General features: G+C 43.8%; 1 protein-coding gene across 14 annotated transcripts in view; it reads left to right on the top strand.

The window, feature by feature from the left end:
- LOC125723384 (NACHT, LRR and PYD domains-containing protein 12-like) overlaps positions 1 to 16,669 on the top strand; it is a 169,041-nt gene that overhangs the window by 103,975 nt on the left and 48,397 nt on the right. For 6 of the 14 annotated variants that reach the window (XM_048999941.1, XM_048999942.1, XM_048999947.1 and 3 more), the window contains one exon: positions 501 to 1,174. The exons of 1 other annotated variant lie outside the window; for it this stretch is intronic. In XM_048999941.1, the coding sequence (XP_048855898.1) occupies positions 501 to 1,030 (530 nt within the window). In that variant the 3' untranslated portion in view covers positions 1,031 to 1,174. Of the gene's footprint in view, positions 1 to 500; positions 1,185 to 16,669 lie in introns of those variants that run through there. 7 more of the 14 variants (XM_048999937.1, XM_048999943.1, XM_048999938.1 and 4 more) reach the window with 4 other exon arrangements.

Below are 16,669 nucleotides of genomic sequence, written 5' to 3' on the forward strand. Positions count from 1 at the left end.
GTGTGTCCAAAGTGGATTAAAAGAAATTCATACCTATTCATAGCTAAAGACAAACTCACTTTTAGTGGTAATCTTTGTTGTGTAATTTTATGGTTAATATGTTTGATGAATGCTGTTTGTAATTTTATTTACCTGTAATTAAGCCTATTAGTTTAACACGCGCGTCATTTTGGCGCGTCTTCCCACCGGCGTCGCGCGGGCGACCAACATTTCCTGAGGTAATTCACATATTTGACTTTTTATATTTTATGTATCGTACAGAATAATAGAGCGCAGGCTAAAGTGCAGTTCGGCCCCAGCGAGTCTCTCAGCGCGGCGTGTCTCACAGCGCAGGGGGCAGCCGGAGCGCCGCAGACTCGGGCGGCTACATGAGTATATTGGGAATAAAATGTGTGTATTGGAGCGAGTTCTGTGTGAGTGAGTGTGTGAGGTGTGACAGTGATAATGATGGAGATGCTGGGCTTCGTCATGGGATTAATGGCTCTTCCTCCTGCCTACAGACTCCTGCCAGCTGACGCTGGACCCCAACACAGCAAACAGACTCCTGTCTCTGTCAGGGGGGAACAGGAAGGTGACAGGGGGGGCAGAGCAGCCATATCCTGATCATCCAGAGAGATCTGACTGCTGGAGCCAAGTTCTGTGCAGAGAGAGTCTGACTGGTCGCTGTTACTGGGAGGCTGAGTGGGATGGAGATGCAGTCCTGATAGGAGTGACTTATAAAGGGATCGGGAGGAAAGGAGGGAGTGACTGTGGGCTTGGAGCCAATAACAAGTCATGGGGTCTGCGCTGTAATACTGTCAGTTACTCTGTCCGGCACAATAATAAAGAGACTCTCATACCCATAAAGCCCACAGGCTCCCGCAGAGTAGGAGTGTATCTGGACTGGGGGGCTGGTGCTCTGTCCTTCTACAGAGTCTCCTCTGATGGACTGACCCCCCTGCACAGATTCACCTCCTCATTCACTGAGTCTCTCTATCCAGGGTTTGGGGTTTATCCAAACTCCCCCGTGTCGCTGTGCATGCTGGGATAGCTCACTGTGTGCTGGAGGAATCATTTTTACCGTATCAGAGTCTCACATGTCGCTGCTTCTCCGTGGCAAAAAGGTAAAATCTCTGCTTTATAACCAGTATAACCCTTTTTACTCTGTCTGAAGTGTGACGTATGTTAATAATTGGGTTCTGTAAGCTGAACAAACATGTAGAGTTTTTCTCTGACTTATGTTCTATGTTGTCTGTAAATGCACCAAAACTGCCTAAACAAATTCATAGTACATGCAGTTGTACCAATGGAGTGAATTCTGATTCTGAATAAAATAAAATGCAATGAAATCTAAGCCTGATGAGTTGGGGGAGCTTTTCCCCTCCCCTCTATATGTATATTTTATATTTCTGTATATATTGTATTTGCTACCTGTACACTGACAATAAAGGCTTCCTATTCTATCCCATTAATGTCCCGGTTCCGCGCTGCCCAGAACGTAACTGAGTAACAGACTTAATCCGCGCTCTCTGCTCACTGAGCGCAGCAGCCTGATATCGCAGCGGCGACGCTTTGGCCAGCAGGGGGCGGCAGACGGCAGACAGTTTATTAACTCAAAACCTACAGCGGTCCTGAGGTAACTTAGTAAAGATAATGATATAATCAAATTAATCATATATTAACTAAGTAAACATAAATAACATAAAATCTTAATAAGGCACGTTAGTACAACAACAGAGAAGCACCTGATCATCATCAAGTAGTGTAGGTGATTACCAATTACCAGAAAAAAATCACATAAATCCTGTTTCATTAGGAATCCTGAGATATATACAGTACTGTGCAAAAGTCTTAGGGAGTCATAGGAAATGTTTAAAGCTATTTATCTGGGTAGTAAATTTATATTTTCTCAGTATGAAAAAGAAAATGTAATATTAGAACATGTGCAAATTATGAGTAAAACAAAAAAACTAAAAGGAATTTCTTATGTTCTCCAAAAAGTTACTGATATCTTGTTGGATGGCTAGATGAACACCAATATGGTTCCTAAACCTCTCCTCAGGTTCACCTCGGCCATTTCATGTATTTGTTAAATTTCACGACCAGCTCAATTAATTAATTAATTAAACTAGTTTTATAAAGTCACTGAGGTACTGATTAGCTATATGAGGTGAGCTAGTGGTCATGTCAAAAAATACATGAGTATATTGAAAATACTGTCAATACTGGGATGACTTTAGGAGAGATTTTGAAACGGTTAAGGGCAAACAGTTTGACAGACATAATATCATAGGTTTAAATCAACATGGAGATCATTTTAAAAGTTTATGTGACTGCCTAATATATATATATATAGTGGCTGGATAGTGTAGTGGTAAGATCGCCGCCTTTCACACGGGAGACCGGGGTTCGAATCCCGGTTGTGGCCTACCTCCAGTAGGGGTCCTTAGGCAAGACCTCCTCACGCTGTGCCTACCTCAAATATGAGAGACAAACATACGAATAGAGTCACGCCGGCTCAGACGTCGCCCGGATTAACAAGGTCTGCGCCAGATGTTGAGGAACCAGGACAATCTGACGATAAGTGGGCTACTGGAACAAGAACAAGACATGCATGGACAAGAGATGAGAACAAGGGACTGTTGGAATGCTACTATACAAGTAACCCCAGTGTTACTTCAGTGTTCAGGTTACATGAAGCGGATGTGGGACCTATGGATTCTTCGACACCCCACATCAAGACTAACACCAAAACAACTAGTAGCTCAATGTTCCAACATCCGCAAGAAACAACTGCTATCACAACTAGAGATTGATGAGGTACAACACGAATGCTAAGACGTAGCAATCCCAAGCGATGGTAACATCAGGAAGAAGGAACATGAGAAGCTCGAGAAATACCAAGGGCTGAGAGAAGAGCTAGAAAAGATGTGGAAGGTGAAGGTAACAGTGGTCCCAGTGGTAATTGGAACACTCGGGGCAGTAACGCCCAAACTGGGAGAGTGGCTCCAACAGATTCCAGGAATGACATCTGAGATCTCTGTCCAGAAGAGCGCAATCCTAGGAACAGCTAAGATACTGCGCAGGACCCTCAAGCTCCCAGGCCTCTGGTAGAGGACCCGAGCTTGAAGGACAAAGACCGCCCACAGGAGGGCGAGTGGGGAATTTTATTTTTTTTTATATATATATTTATTATGTTATATATATATATTGCCAGCCCACAGCTGTTTCTGCTCCCATTGCATTAATATGGAAGCTATCTGCTTGTGTTGATGTTTCGCCTGATATTTCAGGTGATATTTCAGGATGCAGGCGGGTGGACTGGGTGGTGGTACTGTTATAGTGGGGTTTGCTGGATAGATGGACGATTCACAGTTTATATTCCATGCAAGTCCACATATATTGTTCCATTCACCCTATTCATGTACACCATCGCAGTGACCAGCGTCCAGGCAGGATGTTCACCAGCACTTTTCAGTCTCTTAATGCATGTTACAGTGAGCAGCTGCCATTCTGCGAAAGTCTGGCTTCCCTCTTGGGGACATGATCAACAGAACAACGTGTGAAAGACAGTGAACTAAAATGATGTGTTTTGGGGCAACTCTCAGGGGGGAGGCTGATTTATCACTATTTGCCCAATTGTGAGTCTAAGTCAGAAAACAAAAGCCTTTGTTCTGTTTTGGGCTCCTGCGCCCAGATGGGGTGACTGGCCCTGCAGGCTGTTTGACTTCACTAGCTTGTTGTCAGACAGTTTAGCTGTACCTGTGGCTCAGATCACGTGGGGACTTGTGGAACCCATCAGCTGGGTCCAATAAATCTGACCGCCGTAGTCACAGTTATCATTAGCACAACTTCTCTATCCATGGCCTTCTCACTTCATAAGTCAAATTCAACTTTACTGTCATTGTGTATGAGCACAACGAAATGGAGTAGTAGGGCCAATAAAGGCAGTAGAATAGAATAAATAACAATAAAGGCAGTGCGACAATTAGTGTCCTGAATATATATATATATATATATATATATATATATATATATATATATATATATATATATATATATACACACACACATATATATATATATATATATATATATGAAATTGCTAATGGCCACATTCGGATTTAGATATAAAGTCAAAGTAATTAAAAATCTGGGGCCGAGTGCCTGAAAGACTACAAGTCCCGCTACAGGTTATTGTGTTTGTGTCACAGTCAAGTTTCCAGCAAATCCAAGTAACTCTGGGCAATGACATACAGTGGTTTGCAAAAGTATTCGGCCCCCTTGAACTTTTCCACATTTTGTCCACTCTTCCATAAAGGCCAACTTTGTGCAGTGCACGACTAATAGTTGTCCTATGGACAGATTCCCCCACCTGAGCTGTAGATCTCTGCAGCTCGTCCAGAGTCACCATGGGCCTCTTGGCTGCATTTCTGATCAGCGCTCTCCTTGTTCGGCCTGTGAGTTTAGGTGGACGGTCTTGTCTTGGTAGGTTTACAGTTGTGCCATACTCCTTCCATTTCTGAATGATCGCTTGAACAGTGCTCCGTGGGATGTTCAAGGCTTTGGAAATCTTTTTGTAGCCTAAGCCTGCTTTAAATTTCTCAATAACTTTATCCCTGACCTGTCTGGTGTGTTCTTTGGACTTCGTGGTGTTGTTGCTCCCAATATTCTCTTAGACAACCTCTGAGGCCGTCACAGAGAAGCTGTATTTGTACTGACATTAGATTACACGTAGTTGCACTCTATTTAGTCATTAGCACTCATCAGGCAATGTCTATGGGCAACTGACTGCACTCAGACCAAAGGGGGCTGAATAATTACGCACACCCCACTTTGCAGTTATTTATTTGTAAAAAATGTTTGTAATCATGTATGATTTTCGTTCCACTTCTCACGTGTCACCACTTTGTATTGGTCTTTCACGTGGAATTCTAATAAAATTGATTCATGTTTGTGGCTGTAATGTGACAAAATGTGGAAAAGTTCAAGGGGGCCGAATACTTTTGCAAGCCACTGTAAACCACAGGCATCACCCTAACAGTAAGAAGTGTGATCCGCTTACGACTGACATGCAGTAGAGACAGGATCCCATCCAACACGGGACCCACTATAGGCTCACACAGAAATAAAGGAGAAAAACACCAGCTGCCTTTTCCAAGCTGTTTACATTCCTGCGTTTCCTCATGGTGACAGTAACATCCCGTGTCACATGACCACTGTCATGTCCTACCCATCACACCTGCCTGACCCTCCTGTCTCCTCACTAGCGTGACCCTCATGATTCATGCCTGTTGCTTGTTGCCCCTCGTTAGTCTTTGCATTTAAGTATCTATTTGTCTCGGTCATTGATGTTAAACCTTCCTGCTGCCTGTGACCTTCCCGGTTGCCAGTCCTCCCATTTGTGATCCCTCACAATCCTCTTTGTTTCCAGTCTCAGGCCATCTAGTTCAGCAAACCCCCTTTTTGTTTCGCTACCAAGGATACAGAGATGAGAGTCTTTTACCAAGCGTACAGTGTCCAGAGTGGATGAGCATGACCACAGTGAGAAGAGGATCTGATGGATGGAGGACCTAAGTACCATAATCTTAGTAACGCATGAGCAGAATTGGACCATAAGAGGAACTGGCCGGCTCCATCTCACACATGGTACGTGGGTGTAAAAGTTACTCAAAACCATATGGCTGAAATCCTCCACATGTGCATTTTGAATGTATTGGGCATGTTGTCCTGTTTTAACCATGAGAATCCAGTGAGGGGCGGCTCAGTGGGTAACAGGGCTGCCTTGCAGCTGCAGTGTCGAATGTTTCCATCCTTCTCCTATGCTGTCTGTGTGGCGTTTGTTTGCTCTCTTTATCCCACATGGGTTTCTTCCTGCAGTGACTCTGACAGGCATCTGTAAATTGCCCAGAGTCTATGACTGTGAGTGTGCCTTGTGATTAAATGGCATTGTATCCATGGTGGACCCCAGCTTTTTGCCCTGCGTTTCCTGTAATTGGCTCTGGGATACCCTTGTGATAAGTGTTTGGAAGATGGATGCGTCTAATCTTAGTACTTACGTGATCTATCCCGTCTCCTCCCAATTGAGCCAGCAGAGGTCACTAATGGCCCTCCGTAACTCTCCTAATTCTCCCCAGCTGTATCCCATCGTTGACGTTCTCCACCCTGATCTGTTATCCTCCTACACCTGTCTCCCGCCGGTGATTACTGTGTATAAATGTTCCTGCTTTCATGGTTCCTCAGCTCCGTCATCGTTCTTCCAAGCGTTGTTTGCTGTATTCCCTTAATAAAACCTGTGTCTTTCCCAGAGCTACTGCATCTGAGTCGTCCTTAACCCAGATTATATTACTCATCACATAGAATATCCATTTACATTTAACCCCATGGACATTAGGCTTTTCTCGCAGGGGTCTAAGGTCAGAGAGACCAATTGGACCAATTCGTCCAGATAAATACATTTGTAAAAGAAGTAGTGAATACGTTTCCAATCAATTCCTATTACACATTGATGTTATAATCAGAAGCCACATTATGAAATGGAATATATCCAAACAGCATTTTAATCTGACCAGTAGGGCATGCTGTTGTACCACTTGTAGAAACACTTTTGCAGAAACAGACTTGTTTACCCAAAGTGACTTACAGCAATGGGAAGGGTTATGTTTTATGCATATTCTTGGGGGATTTGAACCCATGACCAATGCATCATAAATGCAACACTCTACTTGTTCAGCTAGAGAATCTCTATGAAAAAAGTCCTAATGACTTGAAGTAATCAGCTCCTAATGCCAGGTAGCTGAAAACACAATGAGGTTCTTCCTCAATGTGATGCTGCCCAACCCAGCAGATGGGAATCTGATGAATCAGACATGCCTGCCAGTGTCCAGTTTAACCTTTGGGGTCCGTGGACTCGACGGTCTGCCAGAGATGGCAGACAGCTGTCCACATGGCCCCGATTGAGCGGTACGTTTGCGTAACCTGCTGGCTGTAAAAGGAGACCATGTCTTTGAATGCTGCATCGCAGGCCTGACACATGAGAAAGACCAGATGCCAGCCACCTCAGACATGTGGATTTTATCTGTGTTCCACAGGCACTTCCATATAAGTGATTTACAGGAACATCCAGTCTAGTGCAGGGCAGCGCAAACACCCTCATGCATATACTGGTTTTAGCACAGCTTCATTGTAAAGCATATCAGATGGCCTCAGAATCCTGCTCCCTGCTTAATACAAGGTGAATAGGGAGTAGGAACTGGGGGACTAAGGAGTAGTGGACTATGGGATTAGGGGCCACAGGACTAGGAGACTATGGGACTAAGAGAATAGGGGACCAGGGGAAAAGGGGCTACAGTGTTAGGGACCATGGGACTAAGAAACAAGGAGACTAGGGACTTGTGGATCATGGAAGTGGGGCAAAGGGGAATTGTGCACTATGGACTATGAGACTAAGGTATAGAGGGACCACAAAATTTGAGCACTTAAGACTAGAGGACTGTGGGACTGCAATGCATCATCTCCGGAAACCTGTTTACTCCTGCTGGGCAGCTTTCATGTGGCACCCCCTGCTGGACAGTGGAGACACTACAGAGGCTGTGTATTGTGTTCAGTCACCTTTTACTGTAAATCACACATGGGTTTACGCTCATTTGTGTCTGCTCTGAATCCCCATGGGCCGAGGTGAAAACTCCATCCACTTTAGGTAATTCAGGGGCCTCTTGCCAAGTTATGTGAGCTTCGTGTCTGATTCTTTGGGCTTCCGTACTGGAAGCAGTCCAGGGTAATTCTGGGAAAGTGTGGAGCTTAGACAAACCAAACTACAGCGTAACATGCAGCCAAGGGGGATTTTAAGATTTTGGTATATTGTGTGGGCATCTTTCTGTTCTTGATATTGATTGATGTATGTAATTATGTAGTATTTTTAATGTACGGATAGCGCACTATTGTATACAAAGCGACAAGCCAAGCTTGCAGTTTTGCAGTGGTCATGTGCTGCCACCTTCTGGGAAAACGAAGAACGGATTTTCAGATTAAGATCTAAAAAACTTCACATTTACATTTTAGCCCATGTTACACTGGGCTTTCTCCCAGGGCAGTAAGGTCAGAGAGACCTACCAGAGAGAAATCTACCATAGTTACTGTTGTATATACATTTATACTGACTTACATTTTACTTATTTATCAGAAGCTTTTATCAAAACGACATACAAATGAGGAAGCAGATTGACACTGTACGGTGCTGGGCGTCGCCCCGGTATGCAAAGTGCTTGGAAAGATTAAAAGCGACAAAACATTGTATCAAAGATCGAGTGCAAGTGCATCAATTATTAAAAATAATACTTAAGAATATCAGTAACAGAGCTCAGCACCAGCATTTATGGGCCCTCAGGACCTGTGATGATGAGCCCAAAAACACCAACGCAAATCCCCAAACTGCACAATATTGTGTTTGGAGTGAAACCTCAATGAGTCTTTAGGTCCATGATACTATAACAATTTCGAGGAACTTTGGCGCTACATGCAATTCCCAAAGCGCACCACTAGATGGCGGCTTCCTACCGTGAGCTGAAACAGCCGCCGTAGGGGCGATACGCGGCAAGTTTCCCCAGCCACCAACCGGCGTGCACCGGGGCTGCGTCTGGGTCAGGCTTTTGCCTGCCGCTTTCCTCCAGCTTATTTTCTTGTGTAACTTGGTGCTGGGCTCCTCGCCATATAAACAAACTCAGCCTAGCAAACATTAAGAAATCTGGATGCTATGAAAGGATCGTCTACCATACTCCCATATTCCACTCTGCTTTCATCCGATTGTCTTTGGTTTGTGCTGCTGGGAACCATTATCGCTGTCCTTTTATTTTTCTGCAAACGTAATCGTATGATCACATTATATCGCGACGTCCCTTGTCCCCACCCACGTTTTGTTGAAACTGCATGAAGGTCAGACCCACTTTTGTACCGTTTAAAACACATGTTGATCATTTTTTCTCCTGCAAAAAAGAGCATTTACTTTTATTTTGGAGATATTTTTTTGCAAAGCGACTTACAATTGAGAAAGCGGCGAGTTGAGCAGCAAACTTAAGGCGGTGTGACTAAGCAGGTTTGGACCCACGAAGCTCAAATTCCATAGTCAAACAATTTAAAATTGTTTCTTTGAGAAGGCAGACGCAGGCAGTCACTGGTGCGTTTGGGGTTAAGGGCCTTAGTCACAGGAGCATAGTGATATAAGCCACTGAGCCAAAAGCCAACCCACAGCACTGACCTCTGGCAGAATTCACCTTTACAAGCATGTTTGGCAAATACCACTAAGTACAAAACTGATGCACTTTTACATAAATAATTGTACTTATCATCAGGGTTCAAGTGTCAGAAGTGCTTCTGCTACTCTTTAGTAAGGTTGCAAATTCCATCTGTCCATCCATCCATCTTCTGTAGCCAGGTATACACAGACGCACACACACAGAGGCGCACACATGCACGCTAACATGCACACACACACACAGACGCACACACGCACGCTAACGCGCACACACACACAGACACACACAGGCGCACACATGCACGCTAACATGCGCACACACACACAGACGCACACACACGCTAACGCGCACACACACACAGGCGCACACATGCACGCTAACATGCGCACATACACACAGACGCACACACGCACGCTAACGCGCACACACACACAGACGCACACACGCACGCTAACGCGCACACACACAAACACACATGCGCACACAAACACACGCGCACACACACAGAGGTTTGTAATTATATCTTTGTGGGGACTCTCCATTTGTTTCGATCGTGAAAACTCTAATCCCAACAATGACAGTCTACCCAGCCCCAACCTTAACCATAAGTAAGCAAACAAAATACAAGATTTTAGGTATTTTCAGTTTTGTGATTCTATTCACAGATTTTTTTTATGAAATTGAGGTTATCCTTGTGGGGTGTGGGGAGTGAAAATATCCTTACATGGCAAAAGGTTTTTATCACATCGTGGGGGACGTTTGGTTCCCACAATGTAATACACTGTGTTCACAATTATTAGGCGAGTTGTGTTTTTGGGATTAATTTTAATAATAAACAAATATAGTGTCATCAGTCAGTCCAAAATGTTAATGAACCTGAAGCCTGAATGTTATGCAAAGGAAATGTGTGAACATTATCAGGGGAAAACACGTGTGTGCACAATTATTACACAACTATTAGTGTGCAGAATTATTACACAACTATTAGTGTGCAGAATTATTATACAACTATTAGTGTGCAGAATTATTACACAACTATTTGTGTGCAGAATTATTACACAACTATTAGTGTGCACAATTATTACACAACTATTAGTGTGCACAATTATTATGCAACTAAATGAAAAACCTACATTTTCCCATCTACCTTGTTTATTATTATCTTTCAAAGTGCAAATAATAAACAAACATCACATAATTTCCAAATAAACAATTCTGACATGAAATATCAATTAGTGAGCAATATAGCCACCTCCTTACGGACGCAGCAGGAAGTGTGAGTGTCCTGCAGGCTGGAGAGAGAGCTGCTGATGACGCGCTCAGCGGTCCGGACCCTTCAGGAGACTGTGCAGACCGCTGAGTGCATCATCGGCAGCTCCCTCCCCAGCCTGCAGGACACTTACACTTCCCGCTGCATCCGTAAGGGCACCAGCATTGTGACTGACCGGTACCATCCCACCCACCAACTGTCTACTACCCCTCTTCCATCCGGAAGAAGATTCTGCAGCATCAGGAGCAGGTCTGCACGACTGTGCAATAGCTTCTTCCCCCAAGCAGTCCGGCTGCTGAACAGCAATAAGTCTTCCATTCATGGAATCTGGTATTTTCTTGTTCTGTTGACGATTAACTTTTTGTGCAGCAGCAACCACAGCCTCCCAGACACTGTTCAGAGAGCTGTACTGCTTTCCTTCACTGTAAATCTCCCATATAAGCAGGGCCCACAAGTTCTCAATAGGGATTATGTCATTATTTTGTCATCCTTAAGGCCTTTACTGGCTAGCCATGCAGTGGAGTACTTCAATGCATGCGATGGAGCATTGTCCTGCGTAAAAATCATGGTCCTCCTGAAAGATGCTGACTTTATCCTGTACTGCTGCTTGAAGAAAGTGTCTTCTAAAAACTGACAGTAGGTTTGGGAGTTGAATTTGAATCCATCTTGGTATTTTCTGGGAAAGTAGAGTGTACCCTTGGGGAGGTGGGCTCCGGCTGGGCTTAAGATACGGTTTCATTAATGAGACTCACATGGTCAGAAGGATTGAGGTAAACGAGTCTCACTGGCTGTTTGTGAAGGTGGGACCCCCCCCCCCCAATAAAAATCTCACATCTTCCCATTAAAATAATAATTGTAACTCTCCACTATGATTATTCATGTTACAAGGTCCAACTGACAGCACTACTTTGAGGAGAGTTCTTCATCTTCTACCTGTGTGTTGGTAGAATAGTGATTCAGAACATGGGCTTGTGATCTGAAGCAGGCAGGTGTTCGCCGTTGTACCTTTGAGGGAGGTTCCTCACTAAATTAGCCTAGTTGTGGGCATCTCCATCACTGCAGTTTGCGAGGGCTTGGTAATCTAGCCACTTGCAGTTGTTTCCCGTTTTAAGGTTCCCTTTTAATACCGCTTGTAATCAGTCAGTGGATGGAGATTTGGTGGAGTGTCCCGGACCGGCGTGAGCCAGGCAGCCGGCGGGATACTGAGCCACTACAATTGCTGCTGTTTTGTCCTGCTGTGTTTTCTGCTTTTGTTTCGTTTTTTATTTTGTTTTCAGGTTTCCTGTTTAATTAGTATTAAGTATTTATGTGTTTTGTTTAGTTTGTTGTACGTAAACCGTGGGGCGCCGTTGGGGAGGCTTGGTGTTGGGTGGCGAGGATCTGGTTTGGGGGGGGGGGGGGGGTAGGTCGTGGTCGTGGTCGTTCTGCCTTCTTAGCCCACCCCCCTGGTGTGTGTATCTACGCCATGTGATGTGGTGACCCTGTGGAGTACCTTCTGACAGTGTGTCCCCCCACCCCAAGGTAATAGCTGCCGGGTTTGGGTTTCTTTGTGTGATTGGAGTGTTATTCTAACATGATTTGATTTGTACCATTTGTGGGTAATTTTTAAAGTAATTGCTTTGCTGTTTGGTTTTTCCTTTTGAGTGTTAACTGAACGCAAAATAATAAAGGCAGTGTTCATGGTCTTCACGTCTCCCGGGCGGTGATTATGAATTTGTGTGCTTTTATATCGGAGTGGGCGTAGTCGGCAGGATTTCACCAGTACATGGTGCAGATGTGACTCCCTGATCGCTCCCTGCGGAGGTTAGGTGAGATTTTTTATTTTTTGGTGTTTAATTTGTCATAGTGGAAAGGCAAAGTAAAACAGCAGCATTAGTTTCCCAGGAGCCGCTACTATCTTGAGTAAATTTTGTTTGCTGGGCTTCGTTTGTGCCGTCTAGTTTTATTGTCCTATTGTCATTATGGACGACGAAGTGCAGCAGCTCAGGAATTTGTTTGGGCAGCTCCAGCCTGATAATGATCGTTTGCACCAGGAACGAGCAGAAGTTCCAGGTCCCTCTACTGCCACCCAATCCTCCCCTGCACCTCCACCTGTTTCGGTCGAGCCTCGTGTCTATACTGAACGTTTTACTTTTATTTCTAGAGACCGGAAGTGTCCAATGTTTGGGGGCAGGTCTGGTGTGAGCTTTGAGGAGTGGGAGGAAGAGGTGCGAGTTTGTATGCGGGCCTGGCTTCTGTCGTCTGCTGATCAAGCATTTTTTCTTTTTGACCATTTAGAAGCGGAAGCTAAGGAGGAGATTAAATATGGCCCTGCTGTTGAACGGGGTGACCCAAAAAGGAGATACTGGCACATGGAGAGTCACGTCTCCGGTTACAGGGTGGTCCCACACGCAACTACAACCGGATCTTATATACGCACGCTGGCCACAACAATTAATCTATCAATTCAACAAAATCACGATACCTGAAAAGATCGCACATGGAACTCATGTTTTTTTTCATTGGTACATGTCAGGGTCTTATGTTCACCAGAAATGGTTGTCAGTTCAACAAGACATGTATCAGGATGCACCAAGAGAGCTACAGAAAGTCAGTGATACCAGATGGGCATGCAGGTACTATGCATGTAAAAATCTCATGGACAGACTGCCAGCTGTATTGCGTGTACTACATGAGATAGATGGAGAGAGCAGTGCGGAGAGATCAGTGGATGCACGGGGCCTGCTTTCACAAGTAGACCTTACCTTTATTGGAATTCTAGCAGTTCTTAGGAAGATTCTTGGGGAAGCCAAATATCTGTCAGACATGCTTCAAGCACCTTCCCTTGATCTAGCTAGAGCTGTGGACCTAATCCAGGCCCTACAGGACACTTTATGGGAGTACAGGGGTGAATCATGTTTTGATCAACCGTGACAAGATACTGTGTACAGCAAAAATGTATAATGTTGTAGTTGAGGCTGTTTTTTTTGTGATTATAATTTTATTGTCATTCCGTCAAGTTATCAGAAGGCACATACAGGACAGAGATACCACAAGAATAAATGACAAAAAAAGTAGCAAGAGAAAGGAGAAAAAAGAAAGGAAAAAAAAGAAAAGGAAACACAGAACAATGTTTCACACTTCACATGTTGGCAGCAAACTCATATAAACTAGACCATTCAAAGAAGCTCTTTAAGAGCAGCAGCCCTATTCCTCCAGGTATTTACAGTGATTGCTTTGCCTTGTTAATCTTTGCAGTGGTATACTCTAAACAGACAATGTAATGGAATGAGACAATCCAGAATTGCTTCAGGTTTGTATCAGGGTGTATCCATCGCTGTAGTGTGGTTTTCTTAGCAGCTGTAAAGCCTGCCTTTAACAGTTTTTTATCACGTAATGAGAACTGGTACATCAAGTCATCGTTAAGCAATAGTAAGCAAGGCTCCATGTCAAAGTATAGTCCAGTAAGATCACATTACACACGAGTGACAAGCTTCCATAAATGTTGGGTCACTGGACAGTCCCAGAACATGTAGAAACGTACCGGTAGTGTCAGTGTTGCAAATGTAGGGTTACAATAGAAACGATGGATAGTTTTAAAGTGAATACGTACATGACTAAGGTTTTTGGAAGTAAGGCAAAGATTCGACCGCACTGTTTCCCAAACCGGGTGGAATCCTAACCTAGAAAGTTCTAAATCCCATTTTGACAGAATCTTCAAAGGCTTATGAACGTTAAGGAGTAAATTGTTGTAAATGTTTGTGACTGTGCCTTTAGATGCCTCGACAGGATCGATCCAGCTAAACATTGGGTGATCATCTAAGACAGAATTCCATGGCACAGCATAGGCCTTCATTGTGGATCGTAGCCTGAGGTCGAAGAAAAATGAGAAGCCAGGCAGACTGTATTCTTTTTGAATGTCCTGGAATGTGCGCACAACATTCGCATCAAACGTATTAGAAAATGTGAAAACCCCCTTGGATGACCAGGGGGGACAAACAAAAGCTTTATAGTCTGACAGAAAGTGGAAATTGTTCCATAAAGGAGATTGTTGACCTATTACTTTTTCGGCGTTGTACCATGCAGCTAAGGTGGATGAAAAGATACAACCAAGTTTGTGTCGTGATTTACGAAGACCTACCCCTGGGAAAGGTAAGTCCTGGAGTCCGTGGGGATGCACTATAGCCGATTCAATACCTCTCCACGACACTACACTGCCTGCGTCTGTCCAAGTGCGCATAGCCCTAATTTGAAATGCCCAATGCTAGAGCTTAAAATCAGGGAGGGCGAGGCCACCGTCTGATTTGGTGCGCTGTAAAACTGAGAAGCGTTTCCTGGGTTGTCTGCCGTTCCAAATTAATTTGGATACAATGAAATTAAAATCTTCAAAATAATTTGGAGGTGGTACACATGGAATCATAAAAGACCAAAAGATAAGTGAGTAAAATATTCATTTTGATTGAACGGCATCTTCAGCTAGAGAAAGACGTGGAGACAAAAGGCTGGAGGAGATAAAAACAGCGCAGTAAGAAGACGACGTATGCAGACAAGTGACAAACCACTGTTTCACAGAATGGCCAGAGAGATGTAAGTTAGATCCAGACATTAAACCATACTGGCAGCACAGAATGGATTTTCACCTTGCTCACGACCTTCTCATGAAGGGAGAAGGACTTGTGATACCTCCCCCCTTGAGAGCGGATGTTCTTCAGCGTCTGCATGAAGGCTATCAGGGAATTACAAAATGCCGAGCCAGAGCTACACTGTCAGTATGGTGGCCCGGTATCACAGCACAGATTAGCCAGATGGTGGACAGCTGGGTCCTAAATGGCCAGATCTGCAAGTTTTTCGCAAGCAGGATGAGGAGAGAAGGCGTCAGCAGGCAAAACACTACAACCGCAGACTCCGCTCCAGACCTCTCGCAGAACTGACATCTGGTCAGACAGTTTGGATTAGCACAGAAGGTTGACTGCTGGGAGTTGTCAGACCTGCAGATACTCCTAGACCATATGTGGTAGAGACTAATAAAGGTCATCTTTGGCCTACAGGGACTGTTACTAGGTCAAGTTGACTGGAAAACCACCTGACAGAATGGACTTGTGAACAAAGAGGGAAGTTCAGTAGAAGAGAGAGAGAAAGAGAGAAGGAGGTTGTTGATAGCAGTAATAGAAATTAATGTCAAAAGGTACACAGCACATTTGACTTAAGCTAAAAGGAGGAGGTGTAATAATAGAACTACTGTTCCCATAATGCTCTATTCCCCACAGTGCTTTTGTGCCTTGTATGCAGTATTCCAGTTGTTGTATTAAACACGATCTAACCATGTACTGACAGTCCCATCTGCTCATTATACAGTTTAGTCAGGGTGATGACTGACTGATGACTGATAACTGAGGGGGACAGTTAAGTTACTTTGGTTAGTCTTTATTTATTTATTATTTTTTTATTTTGGGTTATTTCTGTATTTTTTCCCCTTTTTAAAAATTTTCTTTAATTACATTTGGTTGTTTGGAGCCTATTGACACTTGATAGAGGGATTTAATGGACAATAAAGAATGTGCATCCTATCCTATCCTGTAAGGCATTCAAGTTTGTCCATCAGCCCACAGGCCAGCAAGCAAAGGCAGTTTAAAGTTTATAAAAGTTTAGATGAATGCAAGTATTTTCTGGCTGATCATGTACACGGGACTGATTGCTTCCTAATCGTATAGTTTTTATTGTTTATCGTTTTATATGTTTTATCCTGATTAATTCTGCAAGGTTTTTGTGGTTTTTCGACCTCCCAAGAGCAACTTCGATTTCGTTTTGTTTTTAGTTCATACTTGGTTCAGGCAGAAGTTCTTTTGGTAAGTAGTAGTAAATTTATCGGATTTAAAATTTTAAATAAAAATAATAATTAAGTTCCGTTTCAACCCAAGTAACTTATTTTAGTGTACTCGGCACTTTATTGCATTTAACGGTACGCTCAGTGGCGGACTGGGACAATAATTCAGGCCGGGAATTTGACTCCACTCCCAGGCCACCTCTGCTGCTGCAGTCACATTTACCAATAACTTTCACTACATCAATCACACGTTCCAAGACCTGCCTTCTCTTTCTAACCTGGTCTCAATGGACGGTCATTTGCTTATCAGTCAGAAGGGTATGGATATCTGCTTTGTTGACTCTAAGAAAAAAGGCTTCAGCACTT

This window comes from Brienomyrus brachyistius, unplaced genomic scaffold, assembly GCF_023856365.1.
Source record: "Brienomyrus brachyistius isolate T26 unplaced genomic scaffold, BBRACH_0.4 scaffold48, whole genome shotgun sequence".
Lineage (NCBI taxonomy): Eukaryota > Metazoa > Chordata > Actinopteri > Osteoglossiformes > Mormyridae > Brienomyrus > Brienomyrus brachyistius.